This window comes from Columba livia, chromosome 2 (genome assembly GCF_036013475.1).
Source record: "Columba livia isolate bColLiv1 breed racing homer chromosome 2, bColLiv1.pat.W.v2, whole genome shotgun sequence".
NCBI classification, from domain to species: Eukaryota; Metazoa; Chordata; class Aves; order Columbiformes; family Columbidae; genus Columba; species Columba livia.
This window is the reverse complement of record NC_088603.1, coordinates 124802305-124822771: the sequence shown is the minus strand read 5'-3', so window position 1 is coordinate 124822771 and position 20467 is coordinate 124802305. Positions and strand designations below refer to the sequence as shown.

Here is a 20467-nt window from a genome sequence, read left to right as displayed (position 1 = left end):
AAAATGATTCTATGATTCTTTTAAGCTGTTTGATTTTGCCATATTTTGATAAAATATGTATTACCAAATAAAATGATCTTCCAAAATTACCTGACTATGACCTGAAATGTATGGTTTGGTTTGATGTGTGTCACTGACTTGTCCTGGTTAGTCATCTCTTTTTGAATTTATACAGTAACTGCTTTGCAAAGTAGTTGTTTGAATAGCCTCTAAGGATATTACATACACTGAGATCCATTACATATGATGGGACCCATATTGTATGTTTTTTGTCGTGGATACTCTCTTAAACAAGAAATGAGCAGTTTTGGTGTTGTTTGTTTGTTTGTTTGTTTGTTTTTTTAGTGCCGTATTGCAAAGCTTAGTATTGTTAGAAGGGAATTGTGAATAAACTTCATCTTCAGGAAATTTCAGTGGCAGACTTGCAGCTCAGCTGGTCTGCATGGATCTGTGCTCATTTTTGAGGCTTTCGTCTGTAAGGAAAAAGGGAGGACATTTCTTTCTTCTAAAATGAAACTGCACCATCACTTTCTCAGGCCAGACATCGGCATAAAGGAAAAGGCATTGAGAACTCTGGCCACCTCAACAAGTCCATTAAGTGTGTCAAACACATTGAGATATGTATAATGGGAAACTATGGGAATACTAGTCTCAGTTGTAACTGTTCAGTTTACTGAATCCCCAGATTCTTTACCAGCATATAACCACAATAATTTATGGTCCAGTGTGGACCCTGATTGATCCAGTACCCTCCTTGGCTCAGTACATCTCATCTTCACACAGGAGCACCACTCGATCTAGGCTTATCCTTCCCATGCCAAAAGCAGCGTTTATTACCAGACAGAGCTCTTAGGCTTGATGTGCTAACTGGGAAATTATCACTCAAGCAACAATAACAATGAAATGGATATTTCTTAAGCTGAGGACCAGAAAATAGTATAACCCACTTGCATGAAAGTTAAGACTCAGGGGAGATGGCATTTTTACACAGAAGAGTGTGAGTCTGAAAAGTTTCTTTTCCAGCCCCGCAAATTAAAACAGACACAAACTTGTTGCCATCTAGTAATGAAGAAGTTATAAGTACTGGAAGTGGAAAATGGATTTGTAAAGAGTGTTCATTTTAATGGAGAAGCTGGGTGAAATGTAGGGACAGGAATGGGCACCACTTAGGCCTGTATGTGTTGTCAAGTGGAAAGCTCAGGAGAGGGATGCTGGATGCTGCAGTAAGATTGATGTAACAATAGATGCAATTTAAGTGAAAAGGTGAAGGTGCTGGCAACTGTGGGTTGGGATACCATCCATTTAAAAGAAGATTTAATTTAAACAAAAAGGCCAAAGAGGTGGAAGGTGGAGACTAGAACAAAATCAATATTAAATTAGGTGAGTAGATGCTTGAATCAAATCAGCTAGTTAAAAAAAAGGCATACTGAGTATTTGGGAATAGGAAAGCAATGCATGGACCTAAGAAATGTCAAGAAACTCTCAACAAACAATATGTCCCCTCTAATCAGAATAATGTTTCCATTTTAATAAGAATATTATAAATTACAGTAGTCTTAAAGGAAGGTATGATCCCTAGTTTAAGGAAAATTATATAATAATTATAATTCTACTTGATGTTAATTGCCTTGTATGTATATATATTTGTGTATATATATGTAGGATACAGGATATAGAACATTCAGAATAAATGGCAGAAATGTTTAACATGAATGATATTGCAAAACAGAAATTTATGAGGTAATGGTGACCTAGCCTTTAAAAACTCTCCTTTCTAGTTATTAGTCTGGAAATCAAATAAAAGCTAAGGGTGGTCTGTATATACCTGTGCTTGAAATGAAATATGGGTATATACAAATAAATATCCATCCATATGAATATCCATATCCATATCAATCTACACACATATCTACATATGTATGCACATATTTATCAAAACGGGTAAAAAGTGGCCAATATATGACATAATACTGCCTGACACATTTCTCCATTCAGAGAATGGAGTGATTTCTGCAAATAATACATAAAGAATTATTTGCTTTCTATAGAAATATTTCTAAATGCTTCACCTGTATTCTTGAAGTACCATTTAAACCACTATATGGATGTGCATATTTCTACAGTCAGAATCCAAAATCGTGGATGGAAGCTAGTGATTGCAGCTCTGTACCTTCTGGTATCTGAAAGCTCACACAATCCATTGACATAAAAGAGATCTTAAAAAAATATTAAATTTTACACTTCTAAACTCTCCTTCAAGTTTGTACAAAAGAGAATGAGTGGATAACTTCATCTTGATTGAAATCATCAAGTATCTCTTTCATGTATGAAACAGAGGGGACTATGTATCATCTCCTCATCTCTCAGTAGCACCAGGTAGCTGGCTCTGAGTACTTGGGTTTTTTTCACCCACCATGGAACATTTCAAAGCTGTATCATGTGTTCACCACTACTACTCTCACCCAATAATTTTCTGGGGAATACCCAACAGTCATTCTTTACACTAAGGTGATTAATGTGGTTCTTTCCTACTGAACTTCAGGAAAAAAATTCTGTCTTGTGCTTATGGGAAGAACTGTGGGAAGGCACTGGAGGACTCTTACAATTCAAGTGATTTACCCTTTTCCTTAATGAAAAATAAATGAGCTGCTGTCTTGCATGGAAATGTCATCTTGACTATTATCTTTATACCTATTACCAGGCAAGTTAGTCTGAGTTTAAAGTCTGAATCAAACTCAGTGCAGAAAGAGAAACTTAGAGGCAACCCTACAATAAGAAATTAATTCTTTACTGAAGATAGACTAAAAGTGGTGTATTCACACCTGGTGAATATATATGCTCTATTAATGGAAACTGGAATTAGTTTACACATGTTATTTAGATGATGCCATTCTGTTTTCTCACAGTTTGCATCCTATCTGGAAAAACCTGACACATTGCATTCCCCATTAAATGTATGGTACTTTCAGGCAGATAATTTCTGCTGCTGGAAATATTCCACAGCCAAGACTTCCCTTTTCAAATGCTGTGCACTATCTATTATTTAAAGACAATCTCTCAGCTAGAACAAGGTGTTCTGCAACACTCCATGGAGATTACAACTGGAAATGAAGACTATTTTGTACATTTTGCTAGGGGAATGTAAAAGCAGAGGGTGGCATGGGTGTATTTTTTTGAGTTGTTTTTGTGTGACTTTATTATAGTTTCTAAGCATAAAAAAAAAAAGAAGGTAGAGTCAAGCCTCCACTGCATTTTTTTTTGCCATTGACTTAACTGGGATCAAGATTTCTTCTAGTATTTAGCATTTATACTGTTTGACTGCTTTTATTTTATACCACTTTAGAGGTTTTACCCCAGGTTGTGTGCATTATATCTATGCACACATTTCTATAGGAATGAGAACAAGTAGGCAGTCTACAACTTAATGTAAAAAAGAAAAAAAAAAAAAGAAAAAAAATAAAATATAATAGTATGTAGAGGTAGTTTTAATCATCTAATGTTCCTGATGTGTTTCTTCCTTCATTATATACTTCAGAATTCATTGTGTTAGTTTAGTGTCGAAGTGAGTATGCATTTTCAGTTAATTCACACATTAAGGTTAAGAATAAATAGGAGGACACCAATGGAACTGTAAGACTGTACAATGTTAGAATAACAGCTTTATCCTTTATATCAGTATGGGAGAAAGTGGAGTCAGGTATAAGTAGGTCAGTAAACAGTTGAGTCTGCATCTCATTAACAAACTCCGTCTGGACAGACCTCTAAAGTCTACAGAAATAGGATCTTGACATTTTTCTCCATTAAACATCTGGTGGGATTTGGCTGGGCCACAGTTGAACTTGGGGAGCCTCCTGGATACTCCTGGTGCTATTTCTGGACACACTTCAACCTCTTCTTTGGGTCATGGTGGGCATCAGTAAGGCAATGAGAACTGCTGCTAGCAGGGACCAAGTCACCCCTGGCACTAGCCACCTGAAACATGGCCAGCAACTCAGTGCAAGGAGCAGTAGGAAACACCTATCACTAGCCAGACATTTTATGGTGTTATCTGGGCTCCCTGGCTTTCCAGATGTCACAGATCACATTTGAGGACAATTATGTTAGACTCTTCATCCCTGCAGGAGTCTACATTCATATATTTTTAGAAAACTGTTCAGTTGAATGAACACTTACAGAATACATTTTGGTTATGGATCCACTACAGTTCTGTGCTTGGAAATACATATAGTCTATGTCTGCCAAAAATATTCTGTTGTTTTACCATATATATAAAAATTCTGGGGTTTGGGGTTGCTTGTCCAGATGAACAAAAATATGCAAATTGCTTTTCAAGCCTTCCAAAAATAATGATAGTCACTGCCATTTTACAAAATGTCAAAGCCAGGAGAATGTTGTCCACCTGGCAGCTATAGTGTTGTTCCAGTGTCAGGCAGTAAAACTTATTATAATTTTAAAAGTCTGTGTAAAGCACATTCATCGATCGGTCAGTAACTACACATTTTGTTTCAATATCTCATGTCATTATGGTATAAAGGTAAAAGCAGCGAGCACTAAAGCCCAGTGATGATCTGTGCTGCTGGCCACTATTTGAAAAGTTTCCTAAATCCCCATTTTCAGTGAGGTAATACGGGATAGTGATGGTCTGGATATCTTTGGTTCTTGTAATGCCCAACAGAATTGTAGTGCAGGATCCTCCTTCTTGGTTGTCTTTTATACTAACCATTTTACGATAAAAATTCTGTTTTATAGAAGGTAAATGGACTCAACCACATGGGAAATCGCAGCTGATGATATTAGTATTAGATATTAGATATTAGATACTAGATATTAGATATTAGATATTAGATATTAGATATTAGATATTAGATATATTAGATATTAGATATTAGTAGTGGGTTCCCCAAAACTGCTTAGTTAAGGAAACCTGTATATGTATATATAAATGTAACCACACATACATACATGGGTATGTTGCTAATAATACCTATTACTAGTTCTTAATTCATATTGCAAAAAATAGCATATTAATAAGAAATTTATCACTGCTGGATTTACCGTGTAACTACAAATATCAAATTAAATGTGAAGAAAGAATTTTTTCTCTCTCATTTGATTGCTGCCAACAGATGCTCAATGGTGTGTATAAATACAATGCCATATGTCAGGTAAGGCAATGCAGTAGTTTTCCAATGGTGATAATAATGTATCTTGCTCTACTTAATATCTGTCTAATGATGGCATATGGAGGTTCCTATTGATACCACAATATGGAGAAATTCTTCCTTTTTAAAAATAGATCCATCTTCCTCTCAGTTCTGAAAGTACAGCTGAGCTCTGAATAAAACTGGCGTATGGAAGCGACCAAAAAAATAACATTTGTTTATTAATTTTGTTCTTGTGTTTTAATTTAAGAGATGAAGCTTTTCTTCATGGTAAACAGAAGCCCTTTATTTTTGCTCATGTACAAAAGAGCTTCCTTTGACTGACCTTTTGGTGTTTCAGTCTTGTTGTTATAATAAATACTGAAATCACAACTGTAGGTTTGTGGCAAATCTTCCCCTCTGATTTCACTTTTTTTCCTTATGCAATTCATACGCAACTTAACTACCACTCCACAAATTCACATTCAGTACAGCATTATCACGTCTGACATGTGTCAATGTCATATTTACAAACTAGTATGTAGCAGCAATGCTGCTATCAACTGTTTCTCAAAGTCCAGAAACTATTTAGAAACTCAATAATGATTTTAACAATGCATTTTGCCTAGTATCTAGACTCCGCTTTATTAAAACCATTCACTACCTCTGACAAGGTAGCAACAAGCTTCTCAGTTCATTTTTAGGAGAAAATGATTCACAAACAGGATAGTGACAGGCTTTTATGATTACAGATTTCACATATTCTGTTCCTTCAAAAGGGCTTATACAGATTGATAGATCTGCAAAGAAAGAAATGAAAAAATGAAAGGAAGAGATATAAATAGACTTTTTCATTAGGATGAATGATGGAAGGTATTAACCCCACTACAGCAGTGTGCCTTTTACATGTCTTCTTCTTCATTCCTTTTGACCTGCTATCATCTTCCTTCTAAGTAAAAGTTAACTACAGTCTGAAATGTAGGTAAGGGGAGCAATAGCTGGAAATAAATGTTTCCTCAAGCATTATTACTGTTCATAACGGTGTCCATCAGCCAAAATGTCAGGCTCAAAATCCATTTAAGCACCGCACAGAGGCTAAACAGGCAGATATTATTAATTTTTAAGTCTGCCTGACGGGTTACAGATCAAGAACTGAGGTTAACTTGATGCACTGAACATTGCAGAGTGTATTTAATTAGAGAGGCTTTGACCCTCAGATGGCCAAGGTTTTGTTCTGTGCAAAGTACTGCAAAAATATGATAGAATAGTTGCATCTATGTAATAAAATAATCTGCTGCAACATGTTAAAAAGTATAAAATTGCTCTGTTGTTGCAGTTTCTTGGACTTTTATTTTAATGTAATCACTGTCTACTTTTAATCTGTTTTGAAGCACCACTGTACTTCTTTCTTAAATAATTTTTTGTTCATTATGTTGCAAATTAACAATGTGATTTTTTCCAGAGTAAGTCCTGTTCTTCTCAGACAGTTACTTTACCATTTTCCCACTGTGCCTTACACAGACATTTTCTCATTTGAAACATAACTGTGGGATTGCTATAAATGAGTTAACACTTGTCTTCATTGTATTTATCTATAGGCATAGAGGATGCTAAAACACAAATGGGCATTAAGACACAAATTAGCACAAAGAGAGATATTAAAGCACTATTTAGTTGCTTTTGATTTGATTCAGTATCTTAAAATAAAAATAAAAAAGAACTGATAAAGCAGAAATCACTTCCCTTCACTGGTGGTGAAATCTAGCTGAATCTATACTGCTTCTTCACTCCACTTGCAACACTCCTCTCTTGCCCTCTGCCTGAGGCCATCCTCTGCTGACTAAAAAGACCTATTCACACCAGAATCAAGAAGATTATAAGTAAAGGTACAACCAAAGATGGGAAACTTGCCCATTCCAAATGTAAGACATAAATCCCAACTACACCATACTTTCCAAGACAACTAAGATGATTTTGACTTGTACGTAACAAAACACCAAATTGCCATCAGTAGTTCTGGAAGACAAACAGAAGTTGGATGCAGATACCCCATTCACTTGTGGAGAATGGGTACTGGGTTGCTTTTACATACTGGATCACCTTAGCACTTGATGTGTTTTGCTGTTCTCCATTCTCAGTGATTTAAATTTTCACTCATAGCATACATTGCAAAACTCTCAAAAGACTGATGTCAAAGACAGACCCTGCCCTGACTCTTCTGAAGTAGACACATTTTCTGAATGAACAAGGCCATTAACTTGGAAACAATCCGCTCATGAGGCTCTGAATATAATCCACATACACGCTTCAGCAAGTGACTGCATTTTCCAAGAACATGTTGTATTCTTTGGTGGGAGTTTTGTCTTTCTTTCACACATGCATAAAACATGGATGTGTGAAGCACATTATAGAGGACTAAAAAAAAACAATAATAATAGAGCCTATTTACGTAAAAAGTGAATATCCTGCTTACCCAGGTACAGATTCATCTGTGTTTGCATGTGGGTGTGCATATACACAACTATTACTCTTTTACAGGCACTGTAGATCGTGTCTTCCTTATCAGTCTGCCCTCCTTCTCAGTCATTTAATGGTTCTTGTTCCAGGAATTTTGTTAGTAATTGTCTTAAATGAAGCTTCCAGCTATCCATATGAAGCCCTATCTACCATCATGGTGTACCACAGACATAGGGAAAGGACAGTTGTCTCTGGATTTCACTGACCAAAAACTCTGTTCATACACCCCAAATTATATGTCTATCTTCTGCTGTACTAACCTCTGCTGTCACCCTGTGTTACCAGTTCCTGACTAACTGGCAGTCCCCAGCTTTCCAAGGGAGTGCAGTCTGGGCTTTTCTTCCTCCTCATGACCTACATTTCTGGTTGCTTCGCCAAGTGCTCATATTTCTCCTCTACAGCACCAGTCTTTAGCCAGGTGCCTTGTGCCTTTTCACAGGACACTATGTGCACAACATGTTTATGACTCAGTTTTATCCAACAATCACTTTGATAAATTTTCTTCCTATTAGAAACCTAAATGAAAGTGTTAAAATAGATTTGAAATTAATGTCTGTTGCATTATGATGGAGAACTGAATGTTTTACAGTTTGTAGAAATGGAAAAGTATTTTGTTTATGGTCCCTTACAATGTTTTCAATCAAAAAGTCTGTTTTTCTATCACAGCCATGAATTACTTGAATTATGTTTTCAATAAGATTTTCCACATATTATCAAATGATTTCTTATAAACTGAATTATTTTTTTTCTACTATATTAATTTCATCCATTAGTGCTATTCTGTGAAGAAGCAAAACAACTATGTTAAGATTTATGAATAAAAGTTTATGAATAAATATTTGGTTGTGTATTATTTATCCTGTAGCTATAAAATGCATTTGTTCCTTTTTTTTTTTTTTGTTTTCCTAGAGGCAGACATTTTACTACTTCATTACTCATATACGAGAGGAAGTAACTGACATGATCACGCATTCTCCCCTTTTTTAAATAGACTTGGTTTTATGTTTGCTTCTCTTTGCTCATCCATTATCATTCCAGTCTTACTACTGCTTTTACCAATCCCTTTGCTAGTCATGTGGGTGTGGTGAGCTTGTTAGGCAATTCTCATAGTCTCTTTTCACACAGCATTCTACCAAAACGTTCAACATATTCATTCATTCATTAATTTTTCTAGTGCCCATTTAATGACTTTTGATAAATATTTTTGGAAGGTGAAATTTGAAAAAAAGTTTGAAATTTTCAAACTTTTTCAACAATATGGGTATGTATATAAAAGTTTTCTTGATAAAGGAAAGCTAGGAACATAGGGTCAGCATTTCAGATATATGACCTAGTTACTCATAACTGTTGAACAGGTTTATCTAATTACTGATCAGAGTGATACTGTACACTGTAAATGGCTTGAACTGTCATCTGCATTAACTTTACTGCTCATAAAACTGTCATTTTTAAAGAAAAGATTAAATATTTTCAGGAGCTTTAATAGAAATTCAAATGTATGTACATAAACATTTTATATATTATATATATATATATATATATATATATATTTATGCAACACAGATCAAAGGCTTTTCAACAGTACAACCTACTTATGCAAGTAGTTCACAGATCCCTATGAAGAAGTGTAGTAAGTACAATTCTGATACCTCATAAGGTTGTGGTACCTAAATAAGTATGTGTCTGAGCAAAACCGGTGTGCATGAATGCCAGATTCTGCTATTTTTCAAACATTGTTCTTCACCTTGGTAGCTAATGCAAGACTAAGTGTCACCCCAGGTACTACGGCTCCAGAGATGGAGAGGTGTCTATCAGTACTTACAGCTGTCTTCTTCCTCCATGAAAATACTGATCACGTAGCAGGCATACACAAATCCAATCAGCTGCATGAAAGAGGAGGAAAAGCAATCATTAGATTAGACTGAACACTCATTAAGCTTTTAGTACAATGCTATTATGTATAAACACAGGTATCACATTTGTATTTAGAAAAGATTTGCTTTCATTTCCTGAATTCATATGTAAATTTCAGTGCAAGTGGTCACAAACAGCCCAGTTAAAGAGACTTTCTCTCTTTTGTTCATGTTTTATTATATTTTAAAATATTTTGCTAGCATCACTGAGGTCAGTATTGATGAAGACTACTATTGAGTAATACTGATGGAAAACTCTTGGACCTTGATGGTCAGCTGTTACTTACATTCCTGTTTCTTGAGTACATCTGCTATCATATGACTTTGTCCACATGAATGTGGGCCTCCTAAGCACCTAATTATGTATTAAAAAGACAAAATATTTGTTGACTACTACAGAATTCAGTTGTAGTAAAGTTCATACCCACAAGAATCCACAAGAGATATCTTTTTGTGTTGCTTAAAGTGTCCCAGTGAAGAAATGTTTGGCAAAAGTTTAATTTGATATGTGAAATGTCATGATGTAGCTAAACAGTAAAGCTGGGGTATGATTCACCAGCATTAGGAAGCATCTTATCAGAAAGGCCTATCAGTAAAACACATTAACTATGCAAGAAATGAGCAGAGTCATTTCCTCAAAGGACAACATCAGCAAAATCATGCCATTATTTTAACAGCAGCTTCCACAGAAACATCCTTCTCAACCCAGATCTGTGTCACTTGTGCCACTCAGATTAAGTGACTAAGATCTTTAGGATCAGGGAATGGAAATTCCTCTCATTTGCTACCTATTTAGACAAAATGTTTTCTTATGAACACCAGAAAAAAGAAGAAAATCCGACTGGGCAAGAAAACTTCACTGCCTAGACATGTCCACGCTTGAGAAAATATTGTTTGTGTAGCTGTACACAACTTGTACTATCTGAAAGCCTTGAAAAGGCTCTTCATGGGAGATTTCTAAAATAAACCAGAGATTAGTTTTAAGAAAACTCCTTTTTCTCTGGTGTATTCAAAAAAATCTAATTAAAATTGTTCTTCTAAGTGTGTCATGGATCAACTATCTGAGAAAGAGGTAATTTAATAGTATCTAGACAGGTATAAGCTCCTTCAGAAGCACAGAAATGATTCCAACCTGCTTTCTGGCTGGGCTGCATGATGAGCTTTACAAGCAGCTCCAAGAGCTTCTCTGCAGACAAAAAGCTTGTCCACACAAGGGAATTCAGGGAAGTTAAGATGAATTAACTAAAGCTGTGAAATCAATGCACGTAAGATAAAGTACATTAAATCCCTGTGTGGCCTTTCCCATTCAGAAATAAAGTGGCCTTAGTTCACTGTAGCTTAATCCTCCTCCAAGGGATTAATCTTCCCCATGGAGAATTAAGCTACGGTGCACTAAAGCGGAGTTATTGTGAATGAGAGCAGTCTCAGCGCTGCAGCACTGTCCTGCTGGAGCTTCCTCTCCAGGGTATTCACCTCGCTGGTGTTTCGGGAAAGTGAATTTAATTCAACTTTCCTCTCACCCTGAGCAGACTGCAGCATTGGCAGCTTCCTTGGCTTTTTTGGGGTCCAATTTACTGGGGTGGTATTGCCTCAGCTTCTATCAGGCAGACACCAATTCATTGTATGGGTGCTCTGAGCCAGAAAAATGCAAACCAGCTCTGGCAGAGGTGCTAGTGGGAGACAGTTCAGACCAAGCTGTGGCTGAGCTACCAAGGCCCACTATGCTTGGTATCATGGGGCCTCACTTAGATGGGACCCAGAGCCACTGTGGGCTGGCTGGTTCTGTATGAGCCCACATGTACCTGCTGAACACTGTGTGGGCAGATAAGAGGGGTCCAGCCTCCTGATACTTAGGGAAAATGAGATCTTGTGGTTCTGCTGCCCTGCACCTCCAGGATGAGGGCTGGCTTACAGGCTCCTTGACAGATTAACCACATTTTTTCCCTAAACTTCCGTTTAGTACATCTTTCAGCCATGACTACTGAAACAATATGATATAAAGGCTTCCAAGGAATCAAAACACCCAGTCTTACTTGAGGTATATTGCTTGTGCCACCTGAACATTACGATTAAAAAAATACTGCATTAGTATCACACAAATACCAGAATCATAGAATTATTTCAGTTGGAGGAGACCCTCATGATCATAGAGTCCAACCATAATCTAACCTAACTCTAGCACTAAACCATGTCCCTAAGAGCCTTGTCTAAATGCCTTTTAAACACCTCCAGGGATGGTGACTCCAACACTTCCCTGGGCAGCCTGTTCCAATGCCCAACAACCCTTTCCATGAAGAATTTTTCCTAATATTCAATCTAAACCTCTCCTGGTGCAACTTGAGGCTATTTCCTCTTGTCCTAACACTTGCCACTTGAGAGAAAAGACCAACACCCTCCATGCTACAACCTTCTTTTAGATAGTTGTAGACAGCGATAAGGTCTCCCCTCAGCCTTCTTTTCTCCAGGTTGAACAGCCCCAGTTCCCTCAGCTGCTCCTCATCAGACTTGTGTTACAAAACCAGGTGATTTTTCATAAGGGAATGTCACCTGTTTATCTACCGCATTTCCTGTTCACCATTTGTGTTGTGCAATTTGTCTGTGTAAGTCACTTGGGTTTATTTCTTTTCCCTAAACATGACTGAAATATTTTGAAGAGTAAAACTGCTGATTGAATAATGAACTTGATAAAAATTAACTGTAGAACAGCTTTTGGGTGAAATGTTTGTAAAGGAAGAACAAATAATCAGAATTATTTACCATTTTCCAATCATGTATGTCTTTCCTTTTTGTCCCTAATTATTGGTATTCTGTATTAAATTAAATTCACTTTTACGAATGTGATTCCTTCTTGATATATACACGTGTACTCCATATCGATGCATATTATGTAAAACATCTACCTTTAAGGGCTTCCAGCAAATTTCTTACATGTCTAAGCTATCGGACAGGTGGATAAAGCACACAGAGACTTGAACTCTAATATGTAATCAACCACCCAACATAAAGGAAAAAGTAACAAGAAAAAATGCTCGAAGAGGTCTTCCCTCCAAGAAAGTTTGGGGCATGGCAAACCTGATTGTTTCAACAGTCCAAGCAGCTACACCTTGCTCTCTCAGTAGATATTCTCCTCAAAGTAAATATTTTCCCACTCTCTTCAGTGTTTGAAACACACATTGTCTGATCTATGACTTTATTGCAAAATCAGCAGCGTCTCCCTGCTTCTTAATATTTCTTTATATTTCTCGTCATTAGTAGATAAATATTCCCCAGTCAGAAATCACTGTCACCTGTTGTGTTTATGGCATATACTTGTTTAAAATATACCATTTCCCTCCACCTGTCTAGTGATTAATACCAGGAAAAATAATAATAAAACACACATTAAACCTCTCTCAATTTCATGGTCTAGAATATCTTTCTGTAATTAAGAGTCAGAATGCACATTTCCGAAAGAATTAAGCAACAAAGAGGAAAAAGAGCCCTTTAGCATCAATTGTCAGGTGGTGCTGTTCAGAGTGGGACAGCAATGTTTGGCTTGTAACTAACACACTATTAATTACGGTTGGGTAATTGATATCTACAGTACAATTAACATGAAGTGATAAAGTGGGAATATACCCTTCTACAGATGAGACCTCTTTCCGGATCCTTAAACAGAGTTACAGCCATCACAGTGTGAATATTTTTATAAATTAATTAATTAAAACCTCTTCTTTTGCTTTATTGATGAACACACTAATAAAATATTTATTCCAACAAATTACTTTTACTATCTTGATTAACCCAGCTGCTGTTTAATTAATAATGTTATGCTCATGTGAACCCATCTAGCCATCATATTAATTGCCAATTTGCAGTGAGCTGACTGATGTGTATGTACTGCCCGGTTTCTGGATAGTGGAAGCATTGGCTATTGCTCTGGCACCAAGTGACAGATTTAAATGTGTGTTCCCTGATAACTAAAGAAAATGTGATGCAAATGAGAAGGAAGATACTTAACTTGCTCATCCTGGGTTTCAGTAATCATTCAAAGAGACCAATGAAGTGGTTGGAACAGGATATCTAAAGCATCAAAGGTCACTAACACATGTAAGTAGGAACCTCTGTCTTGATCCAGAGAGCAATTTAGATACCAAGGCAGGCTTGTCTTGACAATGTTGAGTTTCAAGGCATGGAAAACCTCTGGGATCTCTGCACTGTACAGGGGGCTGCCTGTCTTGCCTGTCTCATAAGCTATCTCAGTAACTCTCTAGTAAACTGTCTCAGAAAACACTTGCCAGTGCTATTCTGCAGAAAATCAAGTGGGAAACTGTGGAAACAGGCTGTTGTCCCTTGCTTTCATACAGCTACACAGTTGTTAGGGTACACATCTTGCGCTAGAGACAATAAGCAATAGATCAAATACTCAGATATTTCGTGGAATCACAGAATGGTTCTGATGGAAGGGACCTGTACAGACAATCTGGTAAAACCCCTCTGTTGTGGGCAGGAACGTCTACATCAGGTTGCTCAAAGCCCCCACCAACCTAACTTTTAACACTTCCAGGGATGAGGCATCCACAACTGCTCTGGACAACCCGTTTCAGTATCTCATGAGTCTCATAGTAAAATATTTCTTACTCAGGTCCAGTCTAAATCTACCCTCTTTCATTTTAAAACCAGTGCCCCTTGTCCTCTCACTTCAGACCATGGTAAAAAGCCTCTCTCCATCTTTCTTATAAGCCCCCTTTGTTTATTGAAAGGCGACAACAATGTCTCCCTGGCACTAAATAACCCAAATTATTTTAGCCCTCTAATTCTCATGGCCCTCCCCTGGACCTGCTCAGACAGATACATATTTTTGTTGTTCTGGGAACCTCAGAGCTGGACACAGTACTGCAGGTGGGGATCTCATGACAGAGGAGTAAAGGGCCAGAATCACTTCCCTCAACCTGTTGGCCACACATCTTGTGATGCAGTCCAGGGTATGGTTGGCTTTTTGGGCTGCAGGTGCATGTCATGTTTAGTTTTTCATACATCAGGATTCCCAAGTCCTTCTCAGCAGTGTTGCTCTGATATCCCAGAGCCTGTGATTACACTGGGGGTTGGCCAAAGCCAGGTGCAGGACGTTGCACTTGGCCTTGTTGAACTCCATGAGGCTTGCACAGGCCTATTCCTTGATCCTGCCAAGGTCCCTCTGGGTGGCATCTCTTCCCTCCAGTGTATCAACTGGCCCACTCAGCTTGGTGTCATCAGCAAACTTGCTGAGGGTGCATGAGATCCTGCTGTGTCACTAATGAAGACATTAAACAGTACTGGTCCCAGTATGGACCTCTGAGGGACATCACTTGTTACTGGTTTCCATTTGGAGCCATAACTCTTTGGATACAGCCATCTAGTATTTTCAGAAACATCAGTATTTTCATACCAAAAACCTTATTTCTTCAATGACTAGCTGGTAAATGTTGCTCACATTCTACAAATTATAGTGATGAGCAGGTTCAGGGTGTGGGAAACAATTGTCACCTGGGCTAAGCTGGCAGAGACTTCAGTGCGGAGTGCACAAAGGGATTTCTTATTAGTGGAACATGGGTACATTTATATGATGCTATTATCAATGCTTTTGGATAATTAATTTTTTGCTAATAGTCTTAGGTAGAAATGAAGTAGTAGTCTCTATCTGACTCCTGGGCAGTATAGTCTCCAGAGGACCTATATGCTTTAGGCTAGCTAAAATCTCTAGGCTTAAGCTATGGACATCTGCATGAAATATAAATGTCTAGTTTAATAGAAGTGAAATTAGATTATATAATTGTCCATCATTAAACTGTAAGAAACTATGAAAACATGCAAGAAATTAAAAACCTAATCATCTGAGCAAATATATGCTGTGCCATATAATTGCTTTAATAAATGAGTATGCCTATAATACACTCTATTAAAAAGAATCAAACTGAGTGTAAAATGTATATTTACTTGCAAATTAATGTATTTTAATAGTTACCAGTTAATGTGGATTAACCTTTCCTTAGGAAAACTAGGACAAATGCAAAATAAACTTAGAAGTGATTATTTAAATCAAGGCTATTGTCTGTAGACTGAAATACTTTTTATTAAAATTGATGATTTAGCTAATTTTGATTGGAAGCTTTCTACTTGGCTTTGTCGTCATCAGCTGTGGCCGTTAAATCCACTCTCACAGTATGTGATTACTTTCCTATCTGTCTGCTTCACATACAGCAGTCCCTCTGGTTCAAGGGGATATGTGAGTGTATACCACGTATTTAAGATTAAATGAAGCAGTGCATTAGGCTATCAGGTTAATCTTCAAGATCAGGTGTACGATATGACACCTATCACTGTTAAGCTGCCACACAGAGTTTTGTAGAGATCGCATTACAACAACATAGGACCATCTAAATAAGCTAATAAATGTTCAGTAGTCCTAGCTCCCAGAGGATGTATGTGACATTAGAGGTAAACTAGATTTGGAAGATTCCTCCAATCAAAAAGATAAGAGAACTGTGCTTCACATCTTTCCTTGTACACACCCAATCCACACAGATTGTCATCTCGCTGAATATAATTTTTTCTTGGCTTTTTTTTTGCTGATGGCAGTTGAAACACAATATTTCCCATCTATTTCTGTGTTACTTGACAAACACAATTCCTGTTTTCTAGAAGATATTTCACTATTGCTAAATTTCCCACCATAATTTCAGCAGTACAAAAGAAGAAGACACTTGTAAAACCAAATGTTTATGTATAAAATGGTGCAGGATACAAACCTTGACAAAGCATCTTTATATTTAACTTATAAATGGAAACTGCATTGCAAGAGTGAATTTACTGCAGTAAGAAGGTAAAAAAAGCATTTGATTACCAAACATACTGACTATTGCTATCTCTTGACTAGTATTTCAAAGAGAGCCAACAAATTCTGAGGAAAGAGCAGAAAATGAGTAGTTTATCTTCTTAGCAACCTACTTGCCACTACAATTTTTAGCACTCTGAAAAATGGACTGTAAAGCCCTTTTATTCCTGTAAAGACTGGTAAAGCACTGAAGTAAATCAGAATGGGAGATACATAAAAGATATAGGATACTATCCAGGAACTGTGTGTATACGTGAGTCAGCAAAACAGAAATACGACTACGATTATAATGCACAATAAAATTATAACTCCATGTATTTCAAGAAAGTGACAACAGATAGCCAAAAATGCAATCTGGAGAAAGGGAAACAGGATCAAGAGTAACAGCAGTATATAGTTGCAGTATAACAATAACCAATCACTATGACTGCACGATTATATACTATATACTATTGTATATAGTTATCCAATTATATTACTGTATATAATTATGCACTATAACTGCTTGATTATATACATTATTGTATATATGTATACATACATTCTATATCTATATAATTATACACCATTTCAAAACTGAATGAAATGTTTGAATTATAGGAAAGACTTTCTCAAAGGTATGTTCTCATTTTCTAGAACTAAATGATGAAATGCACAATATTTTATGGTGGTAGCAGTAGTAGTCCCAACCTTAGAGTACTTAGAAATCTAAAAACATAAAAGAAGACAAACAACTGAAGAAATGCAGAAAACATAGCAGGATACGGTAGCAGCGACTTCTAAGTACATTATGTTTTCTACCTTTTTTTTTTCCCTCACATCTTCCTAAAATCTACTGGATTTCACTTAAATAAAATTCAGGCTTTAGGGACATTGTCTACCAATTTCAGCAGCACACCTAGAGCCAGTCTGGTTGTGCTTTACCATTTCCAGCTGCAGTGAAGAGGTCCCAGAGGCCACAACTCTGATAGGCCTTAAAATGTGTTAAGGACTCTAAAAATGGGTGAGAGGAGCTTACGGGTACTTTTGTGTTATATCGATCAGGGAGAAACAAGTGAGCAGAGATAATAAAATAAATGTCTACTCTTAAAATATTAATACATAGAGGTTGCTGTTGGCTAATACTGCAGGAGATAATTCCTCTTGAATACCACCTACCTAGCACTGAGAGAGAAGAGTGGCGTGCTGGAAAAGACTATACCTGTTAGCTACTGTGCTTTTTGAAGTTGTGCCTTGTATCTGCTCTTCTCAAATCCTCCACAGTGTCCCTTTGTCTTCAAATTAAAAACTGTATTTGACAATCTAATTTTCCCAGGCCAAGATGAGAACCATTCCAACCTGCACTTGGTCTGGGAATGTATTTCTCCAACAGCATAAACATATAACCATCCCTATTGCCCTCATGCCCAAAAGGATTTTACCAGTTAAGGGAGAGAAATGGCACATTATACAGCCAAGGTTTTGCCAGCTTGGTTAGGGTTGAGGAAAAAAATGACAACATTGTGTGTTTTCTTTCCTTCTCTTCATCTTACAAGTCTTTAGCTTAGTTATGGCTTATTCTCTCTGCTATGGTTTTGTTGCAGGAACTTTAGAAATACACCATATGTTCTGAGAAGAGAACGTTGGAGGATTTGGAACAAACTGTTTAATCCAGACTCCTGTATAATTCTGTAGGTCACAGAATTCCATCTAGATACTCTGGTATCCCAATGATAAGGATGTCAGAGCATCCGTCACAGACTAGGTACTCATGCTCCAGATCAGTTATGTCCACAGAAGGGATTTGGGAACCTTTGTCCTTCACCCACATAAGAGAAAGAAACGAGCACCAAGCATTAATCCTATTTATTTTGCTGTATATAATGTGATAGACATCTAAGCTTTATATTTTGAATAAAATAAAATTCTCAATATGTAAACCCACTGAACACAGTGTTTAAACATGACTGGCTAGTAAATTGCTTGTAAATTATTTAAATGAATGCAGTGAAAATCATTAGTGTAAAACAGAGCCAACCTCAAACCTTGAAAGTTAAAGAATAAAAGAATGGAAAGGGAAGGGGATGAGGTGGTAAGATGGGAGAAGGGAGATCCACATCTGAAGAGATTCTAACAAAATCACCAGAAAAGGGCTGGATAAATACACAAGACTTTCTCTAAATCCAGTTTTCCTCTGGTGTGCAAAGAAAATAAAAGTTCTCCTAAGAACAGGGTTAAAGCTCTCATATTTAGGTTACTGAGTAATTAGCTTGTCTGTTGAACAGAAAGACAGCCTTCTCTCATTTCTGTAAACCTGACTTTGTGTTATTTATTTCTATATTTTCTAAATAACTATTTTAATTTGCTTGTAGCTTGTTACTGTAATGTGTTAAGACTAATTTCAGAATTACCTGCAGGTGACACAACATTTCACATCTTTTGATAAGGCAGATAAACTGAGGTTTGATTGTGTTTTGTAACCTGAAGTGTTTATTCAAAGTATCCTTCAGGTAATGACTTCACTTCCACTAAGTTGCACGTATCATTTTGGAAGCTGGTAATGAAGAGAGGAGAGGGGAGGGGAGGGGAGGGGAGGGGAGGGGAGGAGAGGGGAGGGGAGGGGAGGGGAGGGGAGGGGAGGGGAGGGGAGGGGAGGGGAGGGGAGGGGAGGGGAGGGGAGGGGAGGGGAGGGGAGGGAGAGGAGAGGAGAGGAGAGGAGAGGAGAGGAGAGGAGAGGAGAGGAGAGGAGAGGAGAGGAGAGGAGAGGAGAGGAGAGGAGAGGAGAGGAGAGGAGAGGAGAGGAGAGGAGAGGAGAGGAGAGGAGAGGAGAGGAGAGGAGAGGAGAGGAGAGGAGAGGAGAGGAGAGGAGAGGAGAGGAGAGGAGAGGAGAGGAGAGGAGAGGAGAGGAGAGGAGAGGAGAGGAGAGGAGAGGAGAGGAGAGGAGAGGAGAGGAGAGGAGAGGAGAGGAGAGGAGAGGAGAGGAGAGGAGAGGAGAGGAGAGGAGAGGAGAGGAGAGGAGAGGAGAGGAGAGGAGAGGAGAGGAGAGGAGGAGGAGAGGAGAGGAGAGGAGAGGAGAGGAGAGGAGAGGAGAGGAGAGGAGAGGAGAGGAGAGGAAAAGAAAAGAGAAAGAGAAAGAAAAGAGAAAGAAAAGAGAAAAAGAGAAAAAGAGAAAAAGAGAAAGAAAAAGGGAGAAAGAGAAAGAAAAAGGGAGAAAGAGGAAGAAGGAGAGGAAGGAAGGAAGGAAGGAAGGAAGGGAAAGGAAGAAAGAAAGAAAGGAAGGAAGAAAGAAAGAAAGAAAGAGAAAGAAAGAAAGAAAGAAAGAAAGAAAGAAAGAAAGAAAGAAAGAAATGTCTGCTGGTGACTAGAGCCATTGTAAATCATTGGCATTTGACAAATTACTTGGGAAGGTTTCTGAATTCCAGGGAAAACAATTATGCCCATAGGACGTACCAAAATAAACTCCTTTCAGAATAGCAGCATATTGCAAATCTTGGCCATTTCTTATGCTAATATTGCTTTTAAAATTCTTCCACTGCTAATAGTGCAATTATGAAAGATGTCCTTTGTTTATAGAATGCCAAAAGATGTTTTTTCCATTCATATTAGATCAGAAGGCACATAGTGAGAGTATTATTTCCACTTATTTGTGGCAATAGACACAGAGAATACATTTTAATTCCAACAATGCATTACACTCTGTAAGAATTACTTATTTTCTATTGAATCATTTATTTTTCTTCATGCACCATGTAAATAACACATCCATGAAACTATTACATCACCATGATGCAGTACCCATTTAAACACAGACACACTGTGGCACAGAAATAAAAACTGGTTCAAGATTTCAGTGGGGTGACAGTGAGTGTAAGAATGGAATTACTACAGTCTAATCCTCACTATTGTCTAGCATCCTTTTTAGACACTTCTTAACTACCTAGGTAATAATAGCTAAGACTGGACATATTATTATTCTAGCTCCTGTTAATCCATAAACATGCCTTGAAAATAGTGTGGGGGAAAAAGAAAAAGCTTTCACTAACAGCAATTATTTCAGAGCATAC

The 20467-nt window shown here is 37.5% G+C and overlaps 1 protein-coding gene across 5 annotated transcripts in view; it reads right to left on the bottom strand.

Annotated features, from left to right (window-relative positions):
- NKAIN3 (sodium/potassium transporting ATPase interacting 3) overlaps positions 1-20467 on the bottom strand; it is a 351381-nt gene that overhangs the window by 15562 nt on the left and 315352 nt on the right. For all 5 annotated transcript variants that reach the window (XM_065053654.1, XM_065053658.1, XM_065053657.1 and 2 more), the window contains one exon: positions 9481-9541. In XM_065053654.1, coding sequence (XP_064909726.1) covers positions 9481-9541 — 61 coding nt within the window. The remainder of the gene's footprint in view (positions 1-9480; positions 9542-20467) is intronic.